General features: G+C 37.6%; 1 protein-coding gene across 17 annotated transcripts in view; it reads right to left on the reverse strand.

Annotated features, from left to right (window-relative positions):
* Positions 1-24,781, reverse strand: part of DOCK9 (dedicator of cytokinesis 9) — a 356,429-nt gene that overhangs the window by 91,818 nt on the left and 239,830 nt on the right. For all 17 annotated transcript variants that reach the window (XM_069064161.1, XM_069064166.1, XM_069064167.1 and 14 more), the window contains 8 exons: positions 23,945-24,014; positions 22,639-22,764; positions 22,137-22,208; positions 16,078-16,224; positions 15,408-15,491; positions 14,611-14,722; positions 9,688-9,866; positions 8,511-8,624 (listed from right to left, as the gene is read on the reverse strand). In XM_069064161.1, coding sequence (XP_068920262.1) covers positions 8,511-8,624; positions 9,688-9,866; positions 14,611-14,722; positions 15,408-15,491; positions 16,078-16,224; positions 22,137-22,208; positions 22,639-22,764; positions 23,945-24,014 — 904 coding nt within the window. The remainder of the gene's footprint in view (positions 1-8,510; positions 8,625-9,687; positions 9,867-14,610; positions 14,723-15,407; positions 15,492-16,077; positions 16,225-22,136; positions 22,209-22,638; positions 22,765-23,944; positions 24,015-24,781) is intronic.

A 24,781-nucleotide genomic window follows, 5' to 3' on the forward strand; every position in this document is an offset into this window, starting at 1 on the left:
CAGCCTCAGACACTTAACACCAAAACTAGCCATGTGACCTTGGGCAAGTCACTTAACCCCAATTGCCCTCCAAAAAGCAAAAAAAGAAAAAGAAAAAAAAAGAGTAATTAGACCAAACACAAATCAAGTCATATCTAGATAATTGGAAAAACATTAGTTGCTCACGGATAGGCCAAACTAATAAAATAAAAATGACAATTCAACCTAAACTAATTTACTTATTCAGTGCCATGTCAATCAAACTACCAAAAATTAATTTTGTCAAGGTAGAAAAAATAATAACAAAATTCATCTGGAAGAACAAAAGGTCCAGAATATCAAGGGAATTAATGAAAAGAAATGCAAAGGAAGGTGGTCTAGCCATACCAGATCTTAAATTGCATTATAAAGCAGCAATCATCAAAACTACTTGGTACTGGCTAAGGAATACAGTGGTGGATCACTGGAATAGGTTAGGTACACAAGACACAGTGGTAAATGACTATAGTAAACTAATGTTTGATAAACCCAAAGACTCCAGTTTATGGCATAAGAATTCACTATCTGACAAAAACTGCTGGGGAAACTGGAAAATAGTATGGCTGAAACTAGGTATAGATGAATATTTTACACCCTATGCCAAAATAAAGTCAAAACGGGTACATGATTTAGATATAAAAGCTGATACTGTAAGCATACTGGGAGAGCAAGGAATAGTTTACCCGTCAGACTTACAGAAAATGGAAAAATTTATGACCAAACAAGAGATAGATAACATTATGAAATGCAAAATGGATAATTTTGATTGCATTAAGTTGAAAAGTTTTTGCACAAAGCCAATGCAACCAAAATTGGGAGGGAAGCAGAAAAAAAATTTTTTTTAACAATTAGTATCTCTGATAAAGGAAGTCAAATTTATAAGAATACAAGTCATTCCCCAATTGATAAATGGTCAAAGGATATGAACAGGCAGTTTTCAGAGGAAGAAATTAAAGATATCTACAGTCACATGAAAAAATGCTCTAAATCACTATCGATTAAAGAAATGCAAATCAAAACAACTCTGAGGTATCACACCACACCTCTAAGATTTGCTAACATGACAAAACAGGAAAATGATAAATGCTGGAGAAGATGTTGGAAAATTGGAACACTAATGCATTGTTGGTGGACTTGTGAACTGATCTAACCATTCTGGGGAGCAATTTGGAACTATGCCCAAAGGGCTATAAAACTATGCATACCCTTTGACCCAGCAATAGTACTTCTAGGTCTGTATCCCAAAGAGATCATAAAAATAGGAAAAGGACCCACACATAAAAAATATGTATAGCAGCTCTTTTTGTAGTGACAAAGAATGAGAAATTGAGGGGATGCCCATCAACTGGGGAATGGCTGAACAATTTGTGCTATATAAATGTAATGGAATACTATTGTTCCATAAGAAATGATGAGCAAGCAGACTTCAGAAAAACCTGGAAAGACTTATATGAACTGATGCTGAGTGGAATGAGCAGAACCAGGAGAACACTGTACACAGTAGCAGTCACACCGTGCATTGACTGACTTTGATAGACTTAGCTCTTCTCAGCAATCTAAGAGACATCTCCAATCTAAGACAGCTCCAAAAGACTCATGATGGAAAAGGCTATCCAAATCCAGAGAAAGAACTTTGAAGTCTGAATGTGAATGGAAGCATACTATTTGCTCTCCTTTTCTTTTGTTGTTTTGGTTTGTTTCTTGTTTCTCGCATTTCCTCCCGTTAGTTTCAATTCTTTTTTACATCATGACTAATGTGAAAATATGTTTAATATGAATATACAAGTAGAGCCTATATCAGATTGCATGCATTCTTGGAGAGGAGGAGGAGAAAGAAGGGAAGAAAATTTGAAATTCAAAATCTTATGTAAGTGAATGTTGAAAACTAAAAATAATTTTAAAAAAAAGAGTAATTAGACCCCCAAAAAACTAAGCAATGTCTGTCTGTATTTTACAGACACAATGGGGCAGAGGATCTAGCAGGTGTCTTCTTTCTCACCCCTCTATACTACAGACCAGTCCTCCAATGATGTTTCTAGATAGAAGTTACTAAAATTGAATTTCTATTTGAATGCATATCTAGATTCTATAATGAATTTCTATCTGAAAGAGTATCTAAATGAATTAATTTACCATTACTGAGGAACGATGATTTCTATCTTTGTTCCTGAACCCAAATTTTCCCAAAGTTTAATTCTTCATGCTTAATAAATCGACACTCCTCTTGTAAAAGAAGGACCCAATGTGAGTATGAGTCACTGGGTACAATCTTCTAAGCTGCATTTTCACCAAGGCTCCTAAGCTAAAAAGAAGCATGTGCCTCTTTTTAGAAGACAGTCCCCTCTTGGTGGTTCTACTTTAAATGTTTCTACGCTTAGCCTTTCCAAATGTAATTCCTACTGTAATAAAGTACTAGTAAAAAATGGAATAGGAAGAAAGGAGAGATAATGACTGAGCTTTAAATGCAACATGAGTATAGAACACATTTGGAAAGGAACCTTCTAAACGGGGTATGAAATGTAATTTCCAAAGAGCAAATCAACTTCTGAAATATTTAGAGACTTGTTCATAACTTTCCACACCTGCCTCCAATGACCCTGAAATCACCAATTTGCTGCAAAGAAGCACTACTCAACTTGTTTTCCTGATATTTAAGAGTTACTTCCAGTCCCCTAAAAATTTTATAGAAAGCAGTTGCTGTCTGTACATTTTAACAGATGGAAGATCACAAGGACTGATAATTTTTTTCAAAAAAATTCAGTGTTTAAGTTTTTAATGAAATCTCATCCTATAAATAGAAATGAATTTTTTAAAATCACATTTCTAAAGCAAGTCCTTGCAACAGCCCTTTGAGCTAAGTAGAACAATTACTCTTTCCTTTATTCTACAAATGAAGGAACTGAGACACAGAGAAGCCCAGAGACACACAGCTATTAATACCTGAGGACCAGAAACTGAACCGAGGTCTTCTGATGTTCTTTTTCATTTTGCTATCTGTGCCTTTTATAATATACAGCAAATCAATTAATTAATTAACCATTAATTAAATAATTAAGTGATTAATTAATAAATTGACACTCCTCTTGTAAAAGAAGGACCCAATGTAAGTGTGAGTCACTAGGTGCAATCTTCTAAGCTGCATTTTCACCAAGGCTCCTAAGCTAAAAATTTGAAGCACGTGCCTCTTTTTAGAAGACAGTCCTCTGGGTGGTTCCACTTTAAGTGTTTCTATGCTTAGCCTTTCCACATGTGATTCCTACTGTAATAAAGGACTAGTAAAAAAATGGAATAGGAATAAAGGAGAGATAATGACTGGGTTTTTTGTCATCCAAATGCAATTAATCCAAACCCTCAATTCATAGGGCAACAGGATATGTCAGGAGTGTTAGCCCGGGATTCAGGAGAGCCAGATTCAAATCCAGATTCATTCATTAATTAGCTTTAAGGTGTTTAGTGACTTATGGAATGTTGGAGCTGGAAAGGAACCTGGAGATCATCTAGTCCCATGGTACCAAAGTCAGAAAGAAATGGGGCCCACTAAACTGTACATAAAGATCCTTGTGGACTGCCTATTGACTAAGAAAACCACAACATTTTTTATTGTTGTTCAGTTGTTTCAGTCGTGTCCGACTCTTTGTGACCCCATCTGGGGTTTTCTTGTCAGAGAGTCCTTCTCCAGCTCATTTTACAGATGAGGAAACTGAGGCAAAGAGGGCTAAGTGATCTTCCACGGATCTCATCTGAGGCCGAATTTGAACTTAGGTCTTTCTGACTCCAGGCTGCTCCTTTATCCCATGTCATTCCCTTTCATATCCTATGTTCCAGTGCAGTCTACCTTCATCTTCCTGAGCTTTCGCATATACTACCCACCATAACTGGAAGGCACTCCCACCCCATCTCTCCTTCTTAGAATCTCTAGCTTCCTTCCAGATACAGTAGAATGTACACTCTGTGGGGGCAAGGAAAGTTTCTGTTTTTCTTCTGTATTCCCAGCACCAAACACAATGCCTTATATATCCCTTTGCTGGAAAACTTGAGTTGGTTGGATTTGTCTGAATGAATTGCCTCACTAAAATTTTCTGAAATAACGTGATGGCATGATATGCCAACATAAAATGGATCCTCATGGTCAATGGAGGTTAGGAAATGAAGTGAAAATGGAAAAGGGAGTAAGGCCAGGCTGACACACAGCTCATTAGTCTGTGGTTAATTTGTAGATTTAAAAGGGAAAGCACACTCAAAAGCAAAAGAACCATAGCATGGTCATGCAAAAGAGGCAGTAATACACGGGCTGGCCTGGTTATTGCTTACATTAAGGAATTATTCTGCAAAGAGAAGGAACTATTTGAAATTTGTTTTAAAAAAATAATAAATCAGATGAGGTAGGAGTATAAATTAATGAAACTGAGAGAAATGCCATGAAAAAGAAAACATTACAGGGACCACAGAGCGTTTCTAGTTTGTATTTCAAAGGGAAAGAACATTTCAAGATGCTGGAAAATTATTAATATAGAGAAAGCAGTAAAGAGAGCAAACACAGGGTATTTAGAAGCTTTTGTTAGAAAATGGCCAAATGTGATGGGCAGCTAGGTGGTAAAGGAGATAGAGTGCTGGGCTTGGAGTCAGGAAGACCTGAGTTTAAATTTGGCCTCAGACACTTATTAGCTGTATGACCCTGGACAAGTCCCTCAACCCAGTTTGCCTCAGTTTCCTTATCTACATAATGGAAATAATAATAACACCTACTTCCCAGGATTATTGTGAGAATCAAACAAGATAACAGTAAAGCATTTAGCATAGTGTCTGTCACAGAGTAAGCACTATATAATGCTGCTTATTATTATTATTATTATGATTACTATTAAGATCAATTCATTTCTGGTGGCAATTTTCTTACATGTTAATTACAGAAGATTTTGACCAACCAGCTATATGGTTCAGCTAATAGTATTCTTTTTTAATGTACCCGTAGAACAGGGGTTCTAAACTTTTTGGGGGTGTCATGGTGAGACATCTAATATCTTCTCAGAATAATGTTTTTAAATAATTAAAGAAAATGCTAAAATTAAATTAGAAGTTAATAAAAATAAGGATATATTTTCCCCCATCCAAGCTCATGGATCCCCTGAAATCTATCCTTGGTTAGAGATAGATGTGAAGGTAGATTTGGGAGTCTGTGGACCCCAGGTTAATAACCCCTACTATATAACAGAAACAAGGTAAATATGGGTAGAAGATATTTAATAATAAAATGTAGTAGCCACTAGAGAAAGTTAAGCATGATATGCAGGTTAATGTCAGTGTCTGTCAACTTGAGTAAGGCAGAGAATGATATAAGAGAGGAAAAGCTTCGAAGTTCTACCTGACCACAGAAGGACAATTAGTGAAAAGGGACTGCTCTGCACTAAAAAGTAGAAAATTTCATAAATCTAAAAGGGCAACCTGTGAAGACATACATGTGAAGATGATCACAGAATGGAAGATAAAGGCCAAGGAGCTAAAAAGGAAAACCAGGAAAGTAAAACATGAAGAAACATCAAATGAGGAAAGTACGTGGTGTCCTCAATAGAGCACAGGACCGGGAGCCAGGAAGAACTGAATTCAAATTCTGCCACAAAGACTTATCAGATATGTTATTCTAGGCAAGTCACTTAATCCTTCTCAGTCTCATTTTTCTCTTCTTCAAAATGAGGATGATGACAGTACCTGCTTCACTGGGTTGTTGTGAACATCAAATAGAAAATATTTGTAAAGGGTTTTACAAACCTTTAAGTGCTATATAAAAGATAGCTATTACTATTTTATTATTATTTGGGGGCAGCTAGGTGGTGTAGGGGGTAGAGCTCTGGGCTTGGAGATAGGAAGATTCACCTTCCTGAGTTCAAATCTGGCTTCAGACACTAGCTGTGTGACCCTGAGCAAGTCACTTAACTTTGTTTGCCTCAGTTTCTTCATCTGTAAAAATAAGCTGGAGAAGTAAATGGCAAATCACTCCAGTATCTCTGCCAAGAAAACCCCAAATGGGGTCACAGAGTCAGACACAATGGAAAGACAACTGAACAATGAATTACTATTTTCACTCATAAAATAGAAATAAGAATGAGGATGTTAAAAAGATCGTTAAGGCTTTCTATTTCCTTGCAGGAGCAAGGAAAGAGGTCATTCAATTCAGGAAACATTTATGAAGAAAAGGCACTGTATTAGGCATTGGAGTTACAAAGAAAAAATGAAAAATGCTTCTGCCCACCTGGAGTTTCATTCTATTGAGAGGAAGACACACTTATATATAAAGAACTACAAAAAGAGAGGGTATTCCAAAAAGTCTTAGTGTGGTTTTTATAACTTAAAATCACACTAAGACTTTGGGGATACATTGTGTATACAAAGAAAATACTGTATAAAGGAATTTAGGGAAGGCAGAGATCATGAGCCACTGGGGGGCATCAGGAAAGATCTGATGGAGGAGAGACCTAAATGGAGGTAAGGATTTCAAGAGAAAGAGGTGAGGACAAAGGACCAGGTGGAACATAGCAGAGGATAAATAGAACATCAAATTCCTTGGAAAGTAAGGCAATGTCTATTAAAGAGAGGAGATGGAAAGGGGGAAAAGGAGATACACCTGCACTTGGCTTCTGAATTTGCCTAAGTGAAAAAGATTTCTGATGCCAGTGACTGAAGATGGAAGGGAAAAAAAAGAAAAGGTGAGTTATAATTCCAAAGGCAATCAAAGTAAAAATTAGAGACCCATCCCAAAAGCCAAAGTTTATGAAGAAAGGAGAAAGAATAAGAAGAAATAAAGCATAGTAATCTTGGGAATGAAAGTTGGAAGGGGATGAAGTACATGAATGTTTTAAGAGTCCAGAGAAGAATGAATCACATAAAAGATGAGAGTTGGCTGAAACAGGAAAGGGAAAGCAGATACCACCAACAAAAGAGACATTCGATGTTTAAGAAGACATTTTGGCTTTGCTGAGCAGCAGGAGAACATCTGCAGAGACTGGAGGACTAGAAGGGATTTACATGATTACCCTAGTACAGAAATTCTCCAAGTCTGTCTGGCACATGGAACTTTGGGGGTCTCTGAGACCCTTTCAGGGGGTCTGTGAGGTCAAAAGTATTTTAATAATAACAATAATAGTGAAATTAATATTTTCAACTACGATAAATATAAATGTAACCTGCATAAACAAAAGCTCTTGGTGAGTGGGGAAAGGTCATCAATAATTTCTAAGAGTATAAATAGGTCCTGAGACCAACAAGTTTGAGAACCATTGATTTAATCACCTCATCTCATGGCTGAGCAAAGAGTATCCCAGAGAGGTTAATACCCAAGGTCACACAAGAAGTAAGCAGCAGAACGAACATTCAAACCCAAGTGTGTTAACTCCAAATCCATATTACTACATGCTGCTAATACCTAATACCAACTGTCACATACACAGGGTGTAACTCTCATATCTACAGGGTGTCCCAAAAGTCATAGTATGTTCTTAAGCTCTAATAACCATAGTATTTACAACATACATTTCACCAACTGGATGCTCACAATTTCACGAGGTATGTGGAACAAGGACTGTTCTTCTCATTTTATTTAAGAAACAGGCCCAGAGATGTTACATGACTTGTATGGTATAACAAGGATCAGTGACAGAACACCGAGCCTGGAGTCAGGAAGACTCATCTTCATGGGTTTCAAATCCAGCCTCAGACACTTACTAGCTGGGTGACCCAGGGAAAGTCACTTAACCTTGTTGGCCTCAATTTCCTCATATGTAAAATGAGCTGGAGAAGGAAATGACAAACCAGTCCAGTGTCTTTGCTGAGAAAACCCCAAATGGGGTCACAAAGAGTTGAACGTGACTGAAACAACTGAATGACAAATATTATAACAGAAGTGGTAAGTCGGAAAGCCTGGATGATGAAATAGAATCAATCCTCACTTGTCCTCAACATTATCATTTAGGTCAACACTTATCTCAGATACATCCTACCTTCCTTCTTCCTTATGATCTAACATCTCTGAGCTATTCTGATTCTAAGGTGAGAGTCTCTGGGACTTTCCATGACTTGATCCTGTTGGGGTTGCTGCGAGCACATTATGTTCTCTGGTCACTCACTACATGTAATAAGTGAATGTGTAATGTATGAGCTATGTATAATATGTATACATTCATTTAAAATTTTTTAAAAGACTTTTGATAGTCAAATGATACAGAGAAGGTGATGTGACTTTGACAAATTATACACACATTAAAGATATGAAGTCTCACCACCCCTACACTGTAGTTCTAGAACAGAGAGAACAGAGGGCTGAACCTGAAAATTCTAGTAATCTAGTAAAGAAAATTCTAGTAAACTCTAGAAAATCTAGTAAAAACCCAGTAAAGAAAATTCTAAACTATGATTAGCCATATGTCATTCCCCACTCATTGCAGTTCACTGAGATCTTACAGAACCCCTAAAATAACAAACCAACCAAAATGCTCACTCACACTGCTGGGGTTGACTGGGAAGGGCGACACCTCCTTCACATTGATTCGCTGCACATTTTCTATTAGCAGGCCAAACAGAGGTAGATATAAAGTAGCGATCCTTGCTTGGTGGCTCTGAAAGAAAACATGAGAGGCTCACTGACCACATAACTATGAGAACTTCAGGGAAAGATGATTTTTTCAATATGTCTTCATCTACAGTAATGGTGTCAAACTCAGATAGAAATGGATCTTTGTGGGCCACTTAATGACTTAGAAATTCATAAATTAACATTACTCGTGTGGTAATTTTTTAAAAATTGATTTTGTTAAACATTTCCCAATTGAATTTTACTCTGGTTTGGGCTGTGAGCTTGGCAGACTCTGCTCTAGTGTGATACCTAACAGAGAAAATTATTAGACATATTAGGTTCATTTAATGTTCTATGGGCACATGATTTATCAAGCAATCAATCAATAAGCACTTATTAATTTCCTACTATTAGCCAGGTATAATGTATAGCACTGGGGATACAAATACAGTCCTTGACCTCAAGGGACTTGGGTATACAATATGTTTACCGATAAATACAAGGTATATTAACAATAAAGATACGGTGATATGGAGAGAGGGGTACAGTTATCTCTTCCACATTGCAGGGGATACGAGCATGGCACCCCTGTGATCTGAAAAACCCATCTAAAATATTTTGGCCCTCCCTTTGTACCAGAGAAGAAGTCTGAATTTTTTATTTTTCTTTTATGAGATGTTTACAGTACCTCACTGTAAAATTTGGGTTGACATTATACAATACTATACATATATTTTATGCATTTCTGAGTTTCTAAAACTTTTTCTGTGTCATCTGCTGGACTTCACATGTTGTCTGCAGCTTCCACAAAATTCCCCCCAAGATTGCCATTTAATTTCTTATTCAGACCCGCAATATATCAAAACTGCAATGGGGAAAGTCATGATGTGGAAGGGATAGCAATACTATCAAATGGGAGAATAGGGAAGGGAATCCCCAAAATAGGTGTCTCGTTTGAGTTGAACCTTGAAGGAAACAAAGGGTGCCAGGAAGCAAAGAGGAGGAGGTAGAACATTCTAATAACTATAATTGGCTAAAATCTTTAAAAACCTGGAAAAAAAACCCCACTTCTTATAATTCTCTATCTTCTATTGTAGAAAACTCACCCTTGAAGCATATCTGTCATCAAAAGAATGCTTTATCAACAGATTCTTCAGCACACTAATTGCAATCTGCCGGACATCCCTGAATTCTTGCAGGGCATTTCCCACCTCCCTTAGCAGGAGGCCCACTAGGAAATGGTACTTGCAGAACTCATCTGTTAATGAGTAGTCAAGCTGAAGATCTAAAATAAGAATGAACATCAACTTAATTAGGGCACAAGCAATATGATTTAAATCATCAAAAACAAAACAAAAAAAACATACTCCCCTTTTACTTAGCAACCCTATTCATGCCAAAATAGGGTAAATTATTAGACTTAGTTTCAAATCTTTTAAGAGTTAATTGAGCAGAAAACTGCTCTAATAAAGAAACCAATTTCCTTTCATGTTTGCTTAACTTTTAGGAATGAACTCATTTAAATACAAATCCTTGATTTGGCTTTGCAACAAATTTCTTCTAACTTAATTACTAAGTGAACGGTCACTGTCTATACTGATTTTTAGGATACCATACAGTACAGATAGCATGAAAATGAAATTTTATTACAATGAAATAAAAGTTAAAATGGTTTGTCATAGTTCTATTCAATGGAAGGGTAGAAGCCATCTGTAATTAATATGCATGTAACTAAGAAAACTGATTTAATGTATGGTGGTTGAATAAAATGTCTTATTCTGGTATATCCACCTGTTTCCAACAACCACATCTATTCTTTTCCTGTTCTACTCATTATTAGTACAATATGCATTCCATTAAATTCCAAAGGGAAATGTGAACAGGGGATGTGAAATGATGCTTACCCAATGAGCTATGTAAATCGGAAGTTACTTTATTAATCATACAGTGACAGCAACACACTCATCATCTATTCAATATTTATGCTTCTCTAAAAGCAAACAAGATCAACAGAAGCTAAAACTAAAATGAATAGCACACCACAAACCAAACTAAAAAACCATGAGCAAGCTTAACAACAAATGTTAACTGAAAGCTTATTCTATGAGAGAGAGAAGCAAACACATCATCTATTTTTGGGGAAAGTAATGCTATCATCACCTTCTCGACCTTTAAAAAAAAATAATGTAGACAGTGATTTCAATTCCTCACTATATAAACTGAGGTCTACTTATGCTGTGGTTGAGTCATTTCAGTTGTGTTTGACTCTCTGTGACCCCATATGGGGTTTTCTTGGCAAAGATACTGGGTCCAGCTCATTTTACAGGTGAGAAACTGAGGCAAAGAGGGTGAAGTGATTTGCACAGGGTCATTCAGCTAGCAAGTGTCTGAGGCTGAACCTAAGTGTCTGAACTCAGGTCCTACCCAACTCCAGGACTGGTGTTCTATCCACCGTGCTACCTAGGTCTACTTGTAAGATGAACTTAAAGTTTATAACCCTGTCCAGCTAATTCAAGCAGAACACAGAGAATGTTAATCTTCATGGAAAGGCTACTTTTATAGTTTAGTGACTATCAAGCCTAGAAATCCAAATTATGGGTCAGCGATTGGGTCCACTTAATCTCTCAAAGGAATTACTTCAGCTTTACATGGGATATGTCAATGTAGACACATCATAGAGAGGGTCATAGCTAAGAGATATCGCTTGATTTTAAGCTCCTGTGCATTGCAACATAGGAGAAAATGACCAGAGAAGGAAGTCTTAGAATAGAATTATTGATAGGGTGGTCACCAATAATGGCCCAAGTATTTTCTCAAAATCTATTAGCCAATGATCTAACTAATGAATTATTTCACTAGGCAAATAATAATAAATTTTTTTTTTTTGCTTTTTTGGAGGGGGAAGGTAGGGCAATTGGGGTTAAGTGACTTGCCCAAGGTCACATAGCTAGTGTGTGTGTGTGTGTGTGTGTGTGTGTGTGTGTGTAAATGTCTGCGGCCACATTTGAACTCAGGTCCTCCTGACTTCAGGGCCAGTGTTCTATTCACTGCACCACCTAGCCACCCCTAATAATATTTTTAAAATAATATTTTTTTAATCATGGAAGGATATTATTAAAAAGTGTTTATTGATGATTCTATATTATTCTACTTTAGTATGCGCTGTACAGAGATGGAAACAATTGACAAAATTTTAAAAGTATCACTGAAATGTTAATCCATAAGACTGAAAATTGCTGTTTTTGTATAAAGATCTATTCAATGAAGACATCAATTGTTAGTGTATATAGGTCTCGCTAAAATATCACTGCAATTATTTAGAAAAGTAGGGTGCTAGTGTATTAAATAACCTTTACATGTCAGAGCAAATGTTTAAAAAGTTTAGAAACAGACAGGAAGAAAGAGAGGGAGAGGAGAGAGGAAACAGAGAGGCAGAAGAGGAGAAACCTAAAAAAAGAAAAATGGTGAGAAAAGGCAGGAAAAAGAGAGAAACAGGGAGAGTGCACACCTGCTGATACTGTTTTGTACCAGGACAGTGCTTTGACAGCTTGTCCACAAATACAGAAGCTTCAGGGGGGTGGATTAGGTGAATTAGAAATGGACAATAAATCAAAACTTTCTTAAGAGTGAAAATAAGAACCTTTACTTCCCTTAGGTTATTAACAGAAATGGCCCAGATATAAAAGGCTACACTTAATATTGAAAACACACTCTATCTCTTGGCTTTGAGCACCTTCCCTGGCTGTCCCCCATACCTAGAATTCCCTCCCTCTTTATCTCTGACTCCTGGCTTCTCTGGCTTCCTTCAAGTCTCAACTAAAATTCCATCTTCCCAAAGCCTTTCCCCCCTTCTAATGCTTTCCTTCTATTAACTATTTCCTATTTATCCTGTATGTAGTTTGTTTGTACATACCTATCACATCCTCCATTATACTGTAAGTTCCTTAAAGGCAGGGACTTTTTTTTTCAGGGGGGAAGGCAAGGCAATTGGGATTAAGTGACTTGCCCGAGGTCACACAGCTAGTAAGTGTGTCAAGGGTCTAAGGCCAGATTTGAACTCAGGTCCTCCTGACTCCAGGTCAGTGTTCTATTTACTGTGCCACCTAACTGCCCCAAGGACTTTGTTTTGACTCTTTCTGTATCCCCAGTGCTTAGATATCCTCTGGCACATAGGAGGAGCTTAATAAATGACTAACTACCCTTAAATTCCCTGCAAGCAAAGACTGCTTCCACTCTTTGTATCTGTACCTCCTACAGACAAATCTTAATTATCCCCGAGTATGTTTTCCATGAAGCAGTTAGGTGATGCAGTAGACAGAGTGCAGGGCCTGGCGTTGGGAAGACCAGAGTTCAAATCTGGTCTCAGACACCTATTTAGAAACTGGGCAAGTCACTTATAACCTCTGTTTGCCTTAATCTACTGAAGAAAGAAATGGAAAAGCACTTCAAAATCGGCCAAGAAAATCCCACATGGGGTCACAAAGAGTTGGACACAACTGAACTGCATCAAAATGTTTTCTGTAGGGCTGCTTCCTCAATTCAAGTCAAGCCCAATCGTTAAGTATCTAATGTTTGTAGTGTACTATGCAGGAAGTTAGGGGTGACAGATTCTTTTTTTTTTTGGAGGGCAATTGGGGTTAAGTGACTTGCCCAAGGTCACACAGCTAGTAAGTGTTAAGTGTCTGAGGCCAAATTTGAACTCAGGTCCTCCCGACTCCAGGGCCAGTGCTCTATTCACTGCGCCACCTAGCCTCTCCTCAGATGACAGATTCTTAAGATAGAACACCTACCCCTCATAGGGCTTGTAGTCTGGGTCAGCCACAGTGTGGGGTGAGTTTCTCTTTGTTGAGAACCTCTGTATGTGTATTGGAATGAGTATACCTGATCACATCTGCATTCCAAAATCTATATTTCAAAATCAAATTATTTTGGAGTTATGATTTTGTTATCTCCCTGCTTCTTCTCCTTCATTAACAAATAATCAATATCCCTCCACGTGATGTATCAATACTTGTAGGATGCTAAACACAATTAAATATTGTTTTCATCGGTATCATGTCAAATTTGATTGATTTGATTTACTCATGAGGACAAGAATTAATTGGCTATGAACTTTTGTTCATTTGTTCATTAAACAAAACTGTTTAAGTTTAAGGCACTGTACAAAAGAGGAGACAAAAGATGACCAAGACATTCCTTTCAAATTCAAGGATAATCCTGGACATTTATATCAAAACACAAAAATACAAACCAAAAAAATGCATGTGAATGAGATATATTATTTGTGTTTATGGCTGGTATCATCACTACGTGAACAAAAGCTGTGAGAACGTGAAAAGCTAATGCATGGGGGCAGAACACAAATGGGACCCTTTCTCTCCTTTAAAGGGATGTCCTAGAGTTCCCAAAGCCCCTGAGGCAAGGGGTCTGGACATTTCTCAGAGGGTTCCTCGTGCTAGCATATAATGCATGTGAACTGATTTGCCCCTGGTTTTGAAACTGTGAAGAAGAGCTCAGGAAAGGTCTAGACAAACAGCAAAGGGAGTTAGCAGCACTTGCATTCTTTTTCAAGGAGGGAAATGCAAGAAAGAGCAAACGTCACACCTCACACCTACCTAGAGGAGCGTCATGCGACTCCACGGTTGGTGAAAGAAAAGCTAAGTCATAAAAAAAAGAGGAAATAAAGTGGAACAAACAAAAAACAAGCTCCCATAAGTAAAATGGATTTTGGTTATTCAAGCAAAGAAAATTTACAAAGGAAAAAATGTTACATTCTGCCACAAGTTTATCATATTGCTGGTTAAGCTGACTAAATTCATTAACTAAAGTATGTTGAAATCCAGTGATTTTTCCACAGATGCAATTCCCTTACAGCTTAATGGGACTCAGGGGGAGGGAGGTGTCTTCATATGCTATCTAGCCCAGCTTGCAAAATTCAAGATATCTTAACTGTACATTTGAATTTTTTTTCCCCACATCATAAATCAACATCTGTTTCTTAACATTAGTACAGCTGAGGAATAAGTTACCTTGGTATCTCTGAATCCTGCCTTTTCCAAATGGCATTGGCAAATTCAAAGGGATATAGTGTTCATGATTGCACACTACACGGAGAAATTCAAACTTGAATTCAAAAAGGGTCTGCAGGAAAAATGGTTTAGCTGTAAATAATGAGGTTTAGTAATTCATCGGACATTTTGCTGACCATCTTAAATAAGAATACTTACTCGAACCAGGCACCCTCGGTCTTCATTTCTTTGACTGTCTTGGAAATGTTTTTGCTACACTTTACAAGTCCAAGAATCACTGGAGTAAATTGTTTTAAAAATCAAAGCACTTGAACTCTCACCCGCTACTACCATTTAGGTCTCTGAGGAGTGACATGCATAATCACAATATTTGGAATCCATAAGGTCCTACACGCTAAGTAAAATATATACTTCTTGTTTTGTAATATGGCAAAGGGATATTTCAAGATACAGCGGGGTAAGCTACTTTTCTGACATTGGGCAAGGTGTTTAACTTTTCTGGGCCTCATTTGAAAAATGAGGGAGTTAGACTAGATAATCTCAGATATTCCTTCCAGCTGTAAATCTGTGATCCTATGATCCTGAATGATAGGGAGAAAAATTCATACTTTCTTTTCCCTCCTTTTTTTTTTAAATGCCCTTATGGGTCTCAGAAGTAACAAAAGTATATTGAGTTCAATCTCCTAGAATCTCATAGAAAATGAATAGTGAGAGAAATGAAAGGATTCTTAAATGTGAATATGAAAGAAGAAAAGAAAATACCCAAAGATCTAGGGAGGAAAAAGAACAGAGGCTACCTTTGGATCTCCAGGTGCAAAACAGCTGATATAGTTGTTGATCTGTTTGAAAACAAAGCCTCTGTCCATAAAGGTGAAACATCTCTGTAGCAAGGGAGAAAAAAAGTGAAAATATTTTCTGAAGAACAGCTTTCTACCTTTTTTTAAAGCATTAATAACTTAGCATTTAATTAAAATAAACCTAGGCATACTAAACATCTTAGATGCTCAAGGAATCTGCTCATCGATAAGTTATAGGGATAAAAAGGGGATGGTCCTTCAGATACACACAATGCCTCTCCTACCTCTGTTTCTACTCTCCAGACTTTACCACCATGCCTGAGCTGTCTTCTCACACTGGAAGTTCTCACAATCCATGTAGTTTTGTCATCTTGGAACATCCCTCCACTCCTGCAGACCCCTTTTCCCACCTGTATATTCCTTCCAGAACCTCCATTTTGAGAAAGGGCCTGGACCATTCACCCTTCCTTCTTCTCCTGGCTGTTTCATACTCTCGTCCTTCCTCCACCTTTCAGCTCCCTTTTTTATGTGATGTCTTCCCCCTTTAGAAAGTAGCTTCCTTGAGGGAAGGTCTTTCTTTTTTCTTGTTTTTTACCCCCGGTGCTTGGCAAATAGTAAGGACTCAAAGGTTTGCTGACTTGACTCAACCATGACCATTTGGTGTACTCACCTTTATAAAAACTGCAAGGCTATGGTTGGCATTTTTTGAGGCCTCTGGGTTGTCTTTGAATTTCTGAGTGATGTGCGGCATCAGCATATTAACAACAGTTTCGACCGCATGATGATAGGAAGCAGGAAATCTCTGGTTTCTCAACAACTGAAAAAACAAATTTAATACAAGTACCTGTTATTATTTGAACTTGAAACCTGGGAACCAAAAAAAAAATCACTGCAGATTTATGTGAAAAATAACTTTTAAAAATACAAGATTCTAATAATTCTAATTAGAATGATTTCCTAAATATTATTTTCAAAGCAGTAGAAAAACATTTTTAAACTTCAAGTCTCTATGTTACTAATAAGGTACAGATGGGTTTTCAATACCTCAAATTTAAAACAAAGAAAAAAAATTAAAGAACTGTAATTAAGCTACTCAATTTAAAGATTTATAATTAAACTACTCAAATGCAATAATCTTCAAATTGATCATATACTCTGATGTTGTGGGTTTTTTTTTTTTCCAATCAGGAATTCTTTTCTAACCAAATATCTATAAACGAATTGATTCAAGATTGTAGATAGAGAGTTGGCCTCAGAATCAGGAAAAACTGGGTTCAAGTCCTGCTTATTGCTAGCAGAAAGTCAATTAACCTCTAAGTTCCCCTAACCAACTCTAAGAAGATGCTCATTTTATTTGGTTTTGGTTAAATTCAAAATTTAGATAAAAATAAAATTAATTAAATAATATAAATGATTAATAATTATTTTTAAATTATTCTAAAATTATTCATAAAATAATTGTAATTGAAATAAAACTTAAACTTTTTAATAAAATGTTTTTTTTTATTTTTTTTAAGCAATCAGGGTTAAGTAACTTGCTCAAGGTTACACAGCCAGTTACTTCTGGATGTGGTGCTGAGCGTCTGAGCCCGGGATTCAATCTCCAGGTCATCCTGACACTGGAGCTGGTACTTACTCGCTGAACCACCTGGCTGCCCCTAAGCAATTCGGGTTAAGTAACTTGCTCAAGGTTACACATCCAGGTGTTTCTGGGTGGGTGCTAAGTGTCTGAGCCCGGGATTCGATCTTCAGGTCATCCTGACACTGGAGCCGGTGCTCTTACTCGCTATGCTACCTGGCCACCCGATAAAATGTTTTTTTAAAAGACTATAGACTGTAAGATTATAAGAAGATATCACTCTGCATTGGTAAGGGAAATGCCTCACTGACAGCTCCCTATATTCATTAAGTCACAGTTCTGATTTTTTTTTTAAATCAAGATTAAAATATTGTCTAAGGCACTCATGTTTTATCGAAACCCATACATGCTTCCAGGTATCACCTAATTGCTCTCCTTGTATCCATTTTCTTACCCTATTTTCTCCTTTGTATGCTGAAATATTTGTTGATAGCTATTACATCCAGAATAAAAAAAGAAAATTTAAATTAAAAAAAAAAAAAGAAGAAACACAAAGCAGATTACTCAGTCTGGAACATGTAGTTTGTGACAAAGTAATACACTATAAGCCTGGAATAATATACTTAAGCCAAGTAATAGAAGGTTTTAAAATGGCAAGTTGGGGAATTTTCACTTTATTTTTAGAGGCAAGAGTCATTGATGATTTTTTTAAATTTTATTTTAGACTCAAGGGCCAGAACACAAATAAAGAATAGAGAAAAGAAACAAAAACATATCATAAACTTAAATATTGGAACTTAAATACAAAGAAAGAAAAAAAAGCATGTTGTGTGCATGGCAGCACTGATGATTCTTAAGCAAAGAATTACTTCCACCAAATTAGGCCCCATGCAAACATAATTCTAGAAAAGCGCTCTTCTGATGACATATGAGCACCCACGCCCCTCTTTGCAGTTAGTTTCTGTCTCACAAAGCTATTCTTTCCCATAACCCTTTAATAGACTCCCAGGGAATCCTCACGTCTTAATAGGTACTTAGCATTTAATTCATTCAAAGAAGCCCCTGTTGGGCTTAGACTGTTTAGATCTGTTTTACAGGCAAGTCCTTTGACCTTCTTCATAGAACTGTTAGGAAAATGAACACAAAATGCTTTTTGACATAATGCTGCAAGCCACAACCACAAACAACCTACAGAACTAATTTTATAAAAACACTCTCTGCTTGGCATGGTGGCACATGTCTGCCAGACCTGCTACTGGGGACGCTGAAGCTTGTGGACTGCCTGAGCTCAGGAGTTCTGAGCTGCAATGAGCTAAGTCAATCGAGTGTCCAAACGAAGTCTGTCACCAATATGGCTAAACCCCTAGAAGAGGGGTTCAACAGGCTGCCTAAAGGCCATCACTAGCCATCTTGACTTATGTCTTGCCACCGGACTTCGATGACTCTGGGGGAGCAAGGCTGATGACTTTGTGCAACCCTGCCTCATTTAAATCCAATTCAAAAGCAATATCATTGGTGATGTCATTGGTCCTATTCAAGAACAAAGGACAAACAACAAAGCGCGATACCATTTATCAAATATCTACTACGTGCCACTAGGTGGTGCAGTGGACAGAGAGCGCCCAGAGTGGCACCAAGAAGAGTGATCTCACTGAGCTCAAATTTGGCCTGAGACACTTACTCCCTGGGTGACCCTGAGCAAGTCACTTAACCCTGTTTGCCTCAGTTTCCTTATATGTAAAATGAGCCGGAGAAGGAAATGGCAAACCACTCCAGTATCTTTGCCAAGGAAACACCAAATGGAGTGACGAAGATGGCTTATGAACAACAGCTATACGCCAGGTTATGTAGTGGGTATTGGGAATAAAAATAAAATCATAAAGATAAAAATGCATGATGTAAAAAGAGAAAATAGGAAAGTAAAAATTAAATAGTTCCTGCCCTCAAGGAGCTTATAATCTATTGTGGGGGAAACAACATGTATTCAGATAATACAAAATGTTTACCAAAAAGATGAGAGGAGGGAGCAACTTGGCCAGACTGGAGTGTGTAAGGGAAGGGAGTATATGAGAAACACTTACTACATACCAGACACTGTACTACACACTTTACAAATATTATCTCATTTGTTCTCATTTGAAGGAGAGTCATATGCAGTTACACATATATGCATATTGCAAAACTTAAAATGCTGTGTCATCAATTGTTTGTATTTAAATATGCTAATGGGTACATGACCAATCAGCCAGCAGGAGTCTGGTTGATAAAATACCATTTGCATGATGAATTTTAAATATAAACATTCCCTGGTGGTAACTACTCCTTCCATGACTATCTCTAAAGAATAAATACTATTCTTAACAAATCTTAACTCTTCTTTGCCTTGAATAGCAGTGTTCTCCAGTCACGAATCCAATTCAGATCTAGTTCAGATGAATTCAAATAAAAAGGACTCCCCCAGCATGAATGAAGTGATAAAAATTCAGGTTACTCCACTTTATTTAGATCTGCTTTTTGTTTATGCCTAGTGACAGACTCTGTATCTGTTCCCCAAAGACCAGGTTAGCTAAGTTTAGAGAAGTTCATTACCAGAAGGTTCATTCCAAATGCAGGGGACAGGATGGGGGAGTGTATGTTGTTGTTTTTTTGGCAGTTGCAAAACTGTCCACTAAAGTATGAAGGTTAGTTGTGTTAGTAAAGAGAGAACCCATATGATAAAATCCTGACTCTTCTGAAATATCTGAAGAAGTACTTGTTGGAAAATGGGAACTCTAGTTCCGCTTTGAATTTAGAGAATAGCCCAAGTCAAGAAACATGTATAAGCTGCCTAAATGCCCCTTATATACAAACATCTCTCTGTCTGTACATTGTGGCTGACCCCTGCTCTCACATGTCCATTGTATTAGAAGTTTCTGGGGACAATTAGGTGGCACAGTGAATAGTCCTGGAGTCAGGAGGACCTGAGTTCAAATCCAGCCTCAGACATTTAACACTTACTAGCTGTGTGATCTTCGGCAAGTCACTTAACCCCAAATGCCCTGCCTTCCCCCCTCCAAAAAGACAAAAAATTAAAAAAAAATTATATTACACGTTTCCAATCCATTTTTACACCATTTCAGAAAAAGTCTACTATTAAATATTTTATGAAAATTACTATTGTTTCTGAACATATGGAAATGCCAAAGAAAGATGTTCTAATTTGCAGATGTCTCCAGTAAAGCTCAGTTTGGATGTGGGTGAGAAATAGAATCGTAATAGGATGATTTTTAGTTCTTAAGTGCTAGATACAGAGTATAATCCCTGAATTCAGTTCTCTCCATCACAGGGATCAAGTTCTCACTCTTGAGTATGGCACAAGGAAAATCTCTTCTAGCCCTCTTCCTGAATTTTGCCCAAGTTCTGACCTAGGATAATACCTATTCAGAGAGAGAATCAGCACATTGCCTTTGGAAGCTGTGGGGGTTTGTTGTTGTTGCTACAGCAACAAGCAGACAGTCATCTGAAAGGCCTTCTAGATAAAACAGGTATTTCCTATGTAAAGGAAGGTGATGCACACTAGGGACACTGGAGGATTTAAAAGGAAATGGCACATTGGAGGACATCTAATCTGACTCCTTTATTTTATAGATGCAGAAATTGAGGCCATGCAGCATCGACTGGCTTCCCAGATGTAGGGACCAGACTTAGATCCTAGAATATTAAATATTTTAATATTAAATATTAAATATTCAAAGAGTAATAATGTTGAAACTTCAGAAGTTATAAGCGGATGGTCTGGGATTCCTTTTTATAGCATAGCATATTAAACATCTTCCTCTTCCGGGGCTTTAGCTAACATTTCTACAAGTAAATATATATATACATATATATATATATTTTAAATCCTCTGTAGTTTGGGATAAAGTTATCATTCATTTATAGCAAAGGTTTTACATGGTTGTGTTTTAGTGATTTCAGAAAACTTTTTCCTGAGAGTTTTGGTATTTTAGGATTAAAAAAGTCTGGGAAATCACAATTTAACTAAGTCAGAAATTTGAGAAACTAGCACTGACTTTTGCATTCAGGAAAGGATTCATGTGGAAAGTAGAATTTTAGCTGGGATTCAAAGGAAGCCAGGGAAGAAGACAGGTGAGTGAGATGAGGAGGGAAGAGTAATCATGGTGTGGATACAGAAACTGAGACACAAAAAATTTATGTGACTTGGCCAGAGTCACAAGTATTCAGCAAAGGAGCCAGGAGTTCTTTTCCCGCTGTAGCCCAGTGTTACTGGGCATTTTTTTTTTTCCATGAAAAGCATTGCAGTTGAGAAATTATTATTTCCTGAGAGGTAAACCTCATGCCTCTAAATTTGGAAGGAAGTGATGAGGGATGAGTCATTCCAGACTGAAAGTAAGAAGGTACTGCTGCCATTCCACCTGGGCCTCCATTTCCTCATTTCTAAAATGACAGAGCTGGGCTAGAAGATCTCAGTGATTCTCAAGCTCCATTGGACAACTGAACAACCTACCCATAACTGCTCTTAATTTGGGAGAGGAGTACTGTGATATAGGAGATAAGGAGCCAACCTTGGAGTCAAGAAAACTTAGGTTTGAGGCCTTCCTTTGACATCTACTGGCTGTGTGACCCTGGTCAATTCACTTTACCTCTGTGTGCTCTAGACTGGAAACTGTGGATGAATTCCTGAATTGGCATTAGTAGAAAGAAATGCCTGCAACTGATGAAATCACAGGTCTTGACCAAAAATAATAATTTTCTAACAATATATTGCTTGGGAGAAATGAATTTTATTGGTGAGTTCCATGACAAGAGTCATGTCTTCTATGATTGTTCTATCTTCCCTGATGCCTAGGACACTATTATGCCTGCTGTAGGTGTTTAATTAAAATTTGGTGAAATGTAACTGTCAAATTTTCATCTCCATGATGAAGATCAGGGGGCTAAAATAGTTAGGGGAGACAATTTAAGATCCCAAACCCTCAGGCTTCATAATGTGGAGCACGACAGATGCTTAGTTTTAAATAACCCCTGCACTTCAACCAAATGTAAGGTATTAATTAGGACATTAGAAGGAAAAGACAGCCCTTTCCCTTAGGGGAGGATGAGGTCAGAGGTGCTCCCTAGGCACTGACTCCTGAAAACAAACAACATACCTTGACTTTTGAGTTTTCTATCAGGTGCTGAGCCATGGATTTTATCAAAACTTCAAAGAAAAACCACGAATACTAAAAAGAAAAAAACACATAGTCATATGAAAAACTAACAAGAACAATGTCCTATACAAAAATCTCAGCTCCAGTTTGGCTGTTTTGCATCTAAATACAATTATGGGGGGGGGGGGGTGTCTCTGAGTACAGTTACATCATACTGTCACCTGTACAGCTCTGGCTTCAGAATCTTGCTTAGACATATGGTGTCGGGGATCCCAGGACCCCTATTTGGGTTGGTGGAGCTTAGCTCCAGAATTACTTCATGGTCTTGGACTCACAATGGTTTGGCATCAATACTGCAGAGCCATGGTGTTTTCTTTTATTTAAAAATGCTTCAGGGAGTTTTAACGAGTTTTTATTTACACCACCATCACTCCTAAATTTTCACAGAACCTATCCTTGTAACGGAGCAAGACAAACCACCAAGTCCAGTTTTCTGACCTACCTTGAGGAGTTTATTGCTGGTAAGGAAATCAGCAGAAGGTTTCAGGATTGTGGTCATGGATTTGGTCAGTTCTTCATGCACAGTCTTATATTCTGAAGCAACATATGGCTCAGCTTTATAAGCATACTTGGGGTAAGAAAGAAAGATAAAATGAGATTTTAATGGGCCCTATGACCTAGTTATAGTCTCAAGGTGAGGTTGATGCAGTGGAAAAGCCCCCAAGAACTGAAACATACCAAGCAAGGGAGAGATGTGATGGGAATTGGGTAGGCAAACAAATCAAGCCAGAACTTAGCTTGCCAGAAGAGAGGAATTCAAGTCACAAGCCAACAAACATTTATTAACCTTACTATGTGCAAAGCATGAGGAGATGGGTGGTAGAGAAAGGACCCTGGGATGTTTCCGAGTAAACATGAAAATAAGAATGTAAGAAACTTTATACTGAGTCTATCTTTTTGCTTTATTATGTCTCTGACAGTTATGGCAACAGCTCTTCCTCAGGACAGTTTGGTAATTTAATATCCTTATTACTTAAAAACTTATCCAGAATGTATTTAGATGTCTCTTAGTTATCTACCATTCACAAAATTTTTTAAATCCCTTCTTTATTGTAGAACTTCTTTGGATGATTATGTTTGCTACATTCTGTGTAAAGAAATATCTCATTATTGGCACTAAAAAAAAAAAAAACAAAACCAACAACCCAAATTGAAAAACTTCTTGAAATTTCAAAGAGGGTTCCCCAGTTCTAACATAAACATTAAACATGCAGTATAGACAATGACATTTATTTTTTAAATTTATTTCTTAAACATTCATTTTATTTTCAATTCCAAATGCTCTCCCTCACTCTATTCTTTCTCCCACCCATTGAGAGGGCAAGCAATATGATACTCATACATGTGAAGTCATGTAAAACATATTTCCAGATTAGCCATGTTAAAAAAAAAAAGCAAGAAAAATAAGAAAAGTGAAAAAATATATTTCCATCTTCACTCAGAGTTCAACAATTCCCTGGCATTGATATTTAAGTATTAGGTAAAGAGTATTTAAAAATGTATTAGATACTGAAGAGCTCTTTAGGGCCAAATCATAGAGTCATAGTTTTTGATGAAATCAACTTCAGAAGGAATGAGAGTATTTGTTCATATACTTATGCACTCACTGAATGAACATTTATTAAGCACCTACTATGTGCAAGGCACCATACTAGCTGCTAGAAATATAAAGGCAAAGGTCAAACAGTCTTTGCCCTCAAGATTTGATCCATAGGATTTTTTTTTACAAGGGGAGGGCATCAACATACCTTGACATAGGACCTCAAGTGGCTATCCAATCCTTCTTCATGGCACTGGGCAACCACATGGATAATGACTCTAACATCAAAGGGGCAAATAAATCAATGAGCGTTAGTCGTTAAAGGAAAGCACTGTAATGGCAAGCAAAGAAAGACTTAGCAACTGATTCAGCTACTTAAGTAGCACCTTGCTTGGGCCCCTTGTGATTTGAAGGTGGGAGGAACGTGCTGAGCAACAGGAAGGTGGGACAGGAAGGAGAACCCCCATCCATAAGGAGGAGCCCAAACTGGGACAGAGCAGAACTGAGGAGAGCACTTGTGGTGGCCGGCACTCTGTCTGTTCTGTCTGTGCTGATTCGTGTTGTGATACTTTGTACAGAAGCCCTGGGACCTTCCTGGTCCTGAAAGAGGATTTTTTATTGTCTGTTTACATAAATCCTGGAGGAGGGTTTCAGGGGTTCTGGGACTGTGCTGATGATTTGTGTTGACTTCTCGGACCTTGTTTGTGGGTCTATGTTGATTTCGTGGGCAGTTATGAATGGTGTTTTGGCTCTGTTATTATTCAAATCAAAGGATTTGAGGTGAACTGGATACTGTGAACTTCAGTATGGAATGAGAACTGGACAAGGAGCTAAGAGCTGCCTACCTGTGAATCCAGGTGACAGTTGGCTGAATTCAGGCAAAAGCTGGGACCATGGAAGAGGAACCATGGAATCTGGGAGCCAGCCTCAAGCCAAGATGAAAAGACCTCTCCTTGGGTACCTAGTGCTGACTGACAAGATCATGATTTACTGTGATCTAGGGGTGGGAGAACTTTGTACTTTGTATCCGGCTCCTTAAGGATGA

The sequence above is a fragment of the Petaurus breviceps genome, unplaced genomic scaffold (genome assembly GCF_028583685.1).
Source record: "Petaurus breviceps papuanus isolate PSGF00001 unplaced genomic scaffold, PetGlider_PUasm1.0 90625, whole genome shotgun sequence".
Lineage (NCBI taxonomy): Eukaryota > Metazoa > Chordata > Mammalia > Diprotodontia > Petauridae > Petaurus > Petaurus breviceps.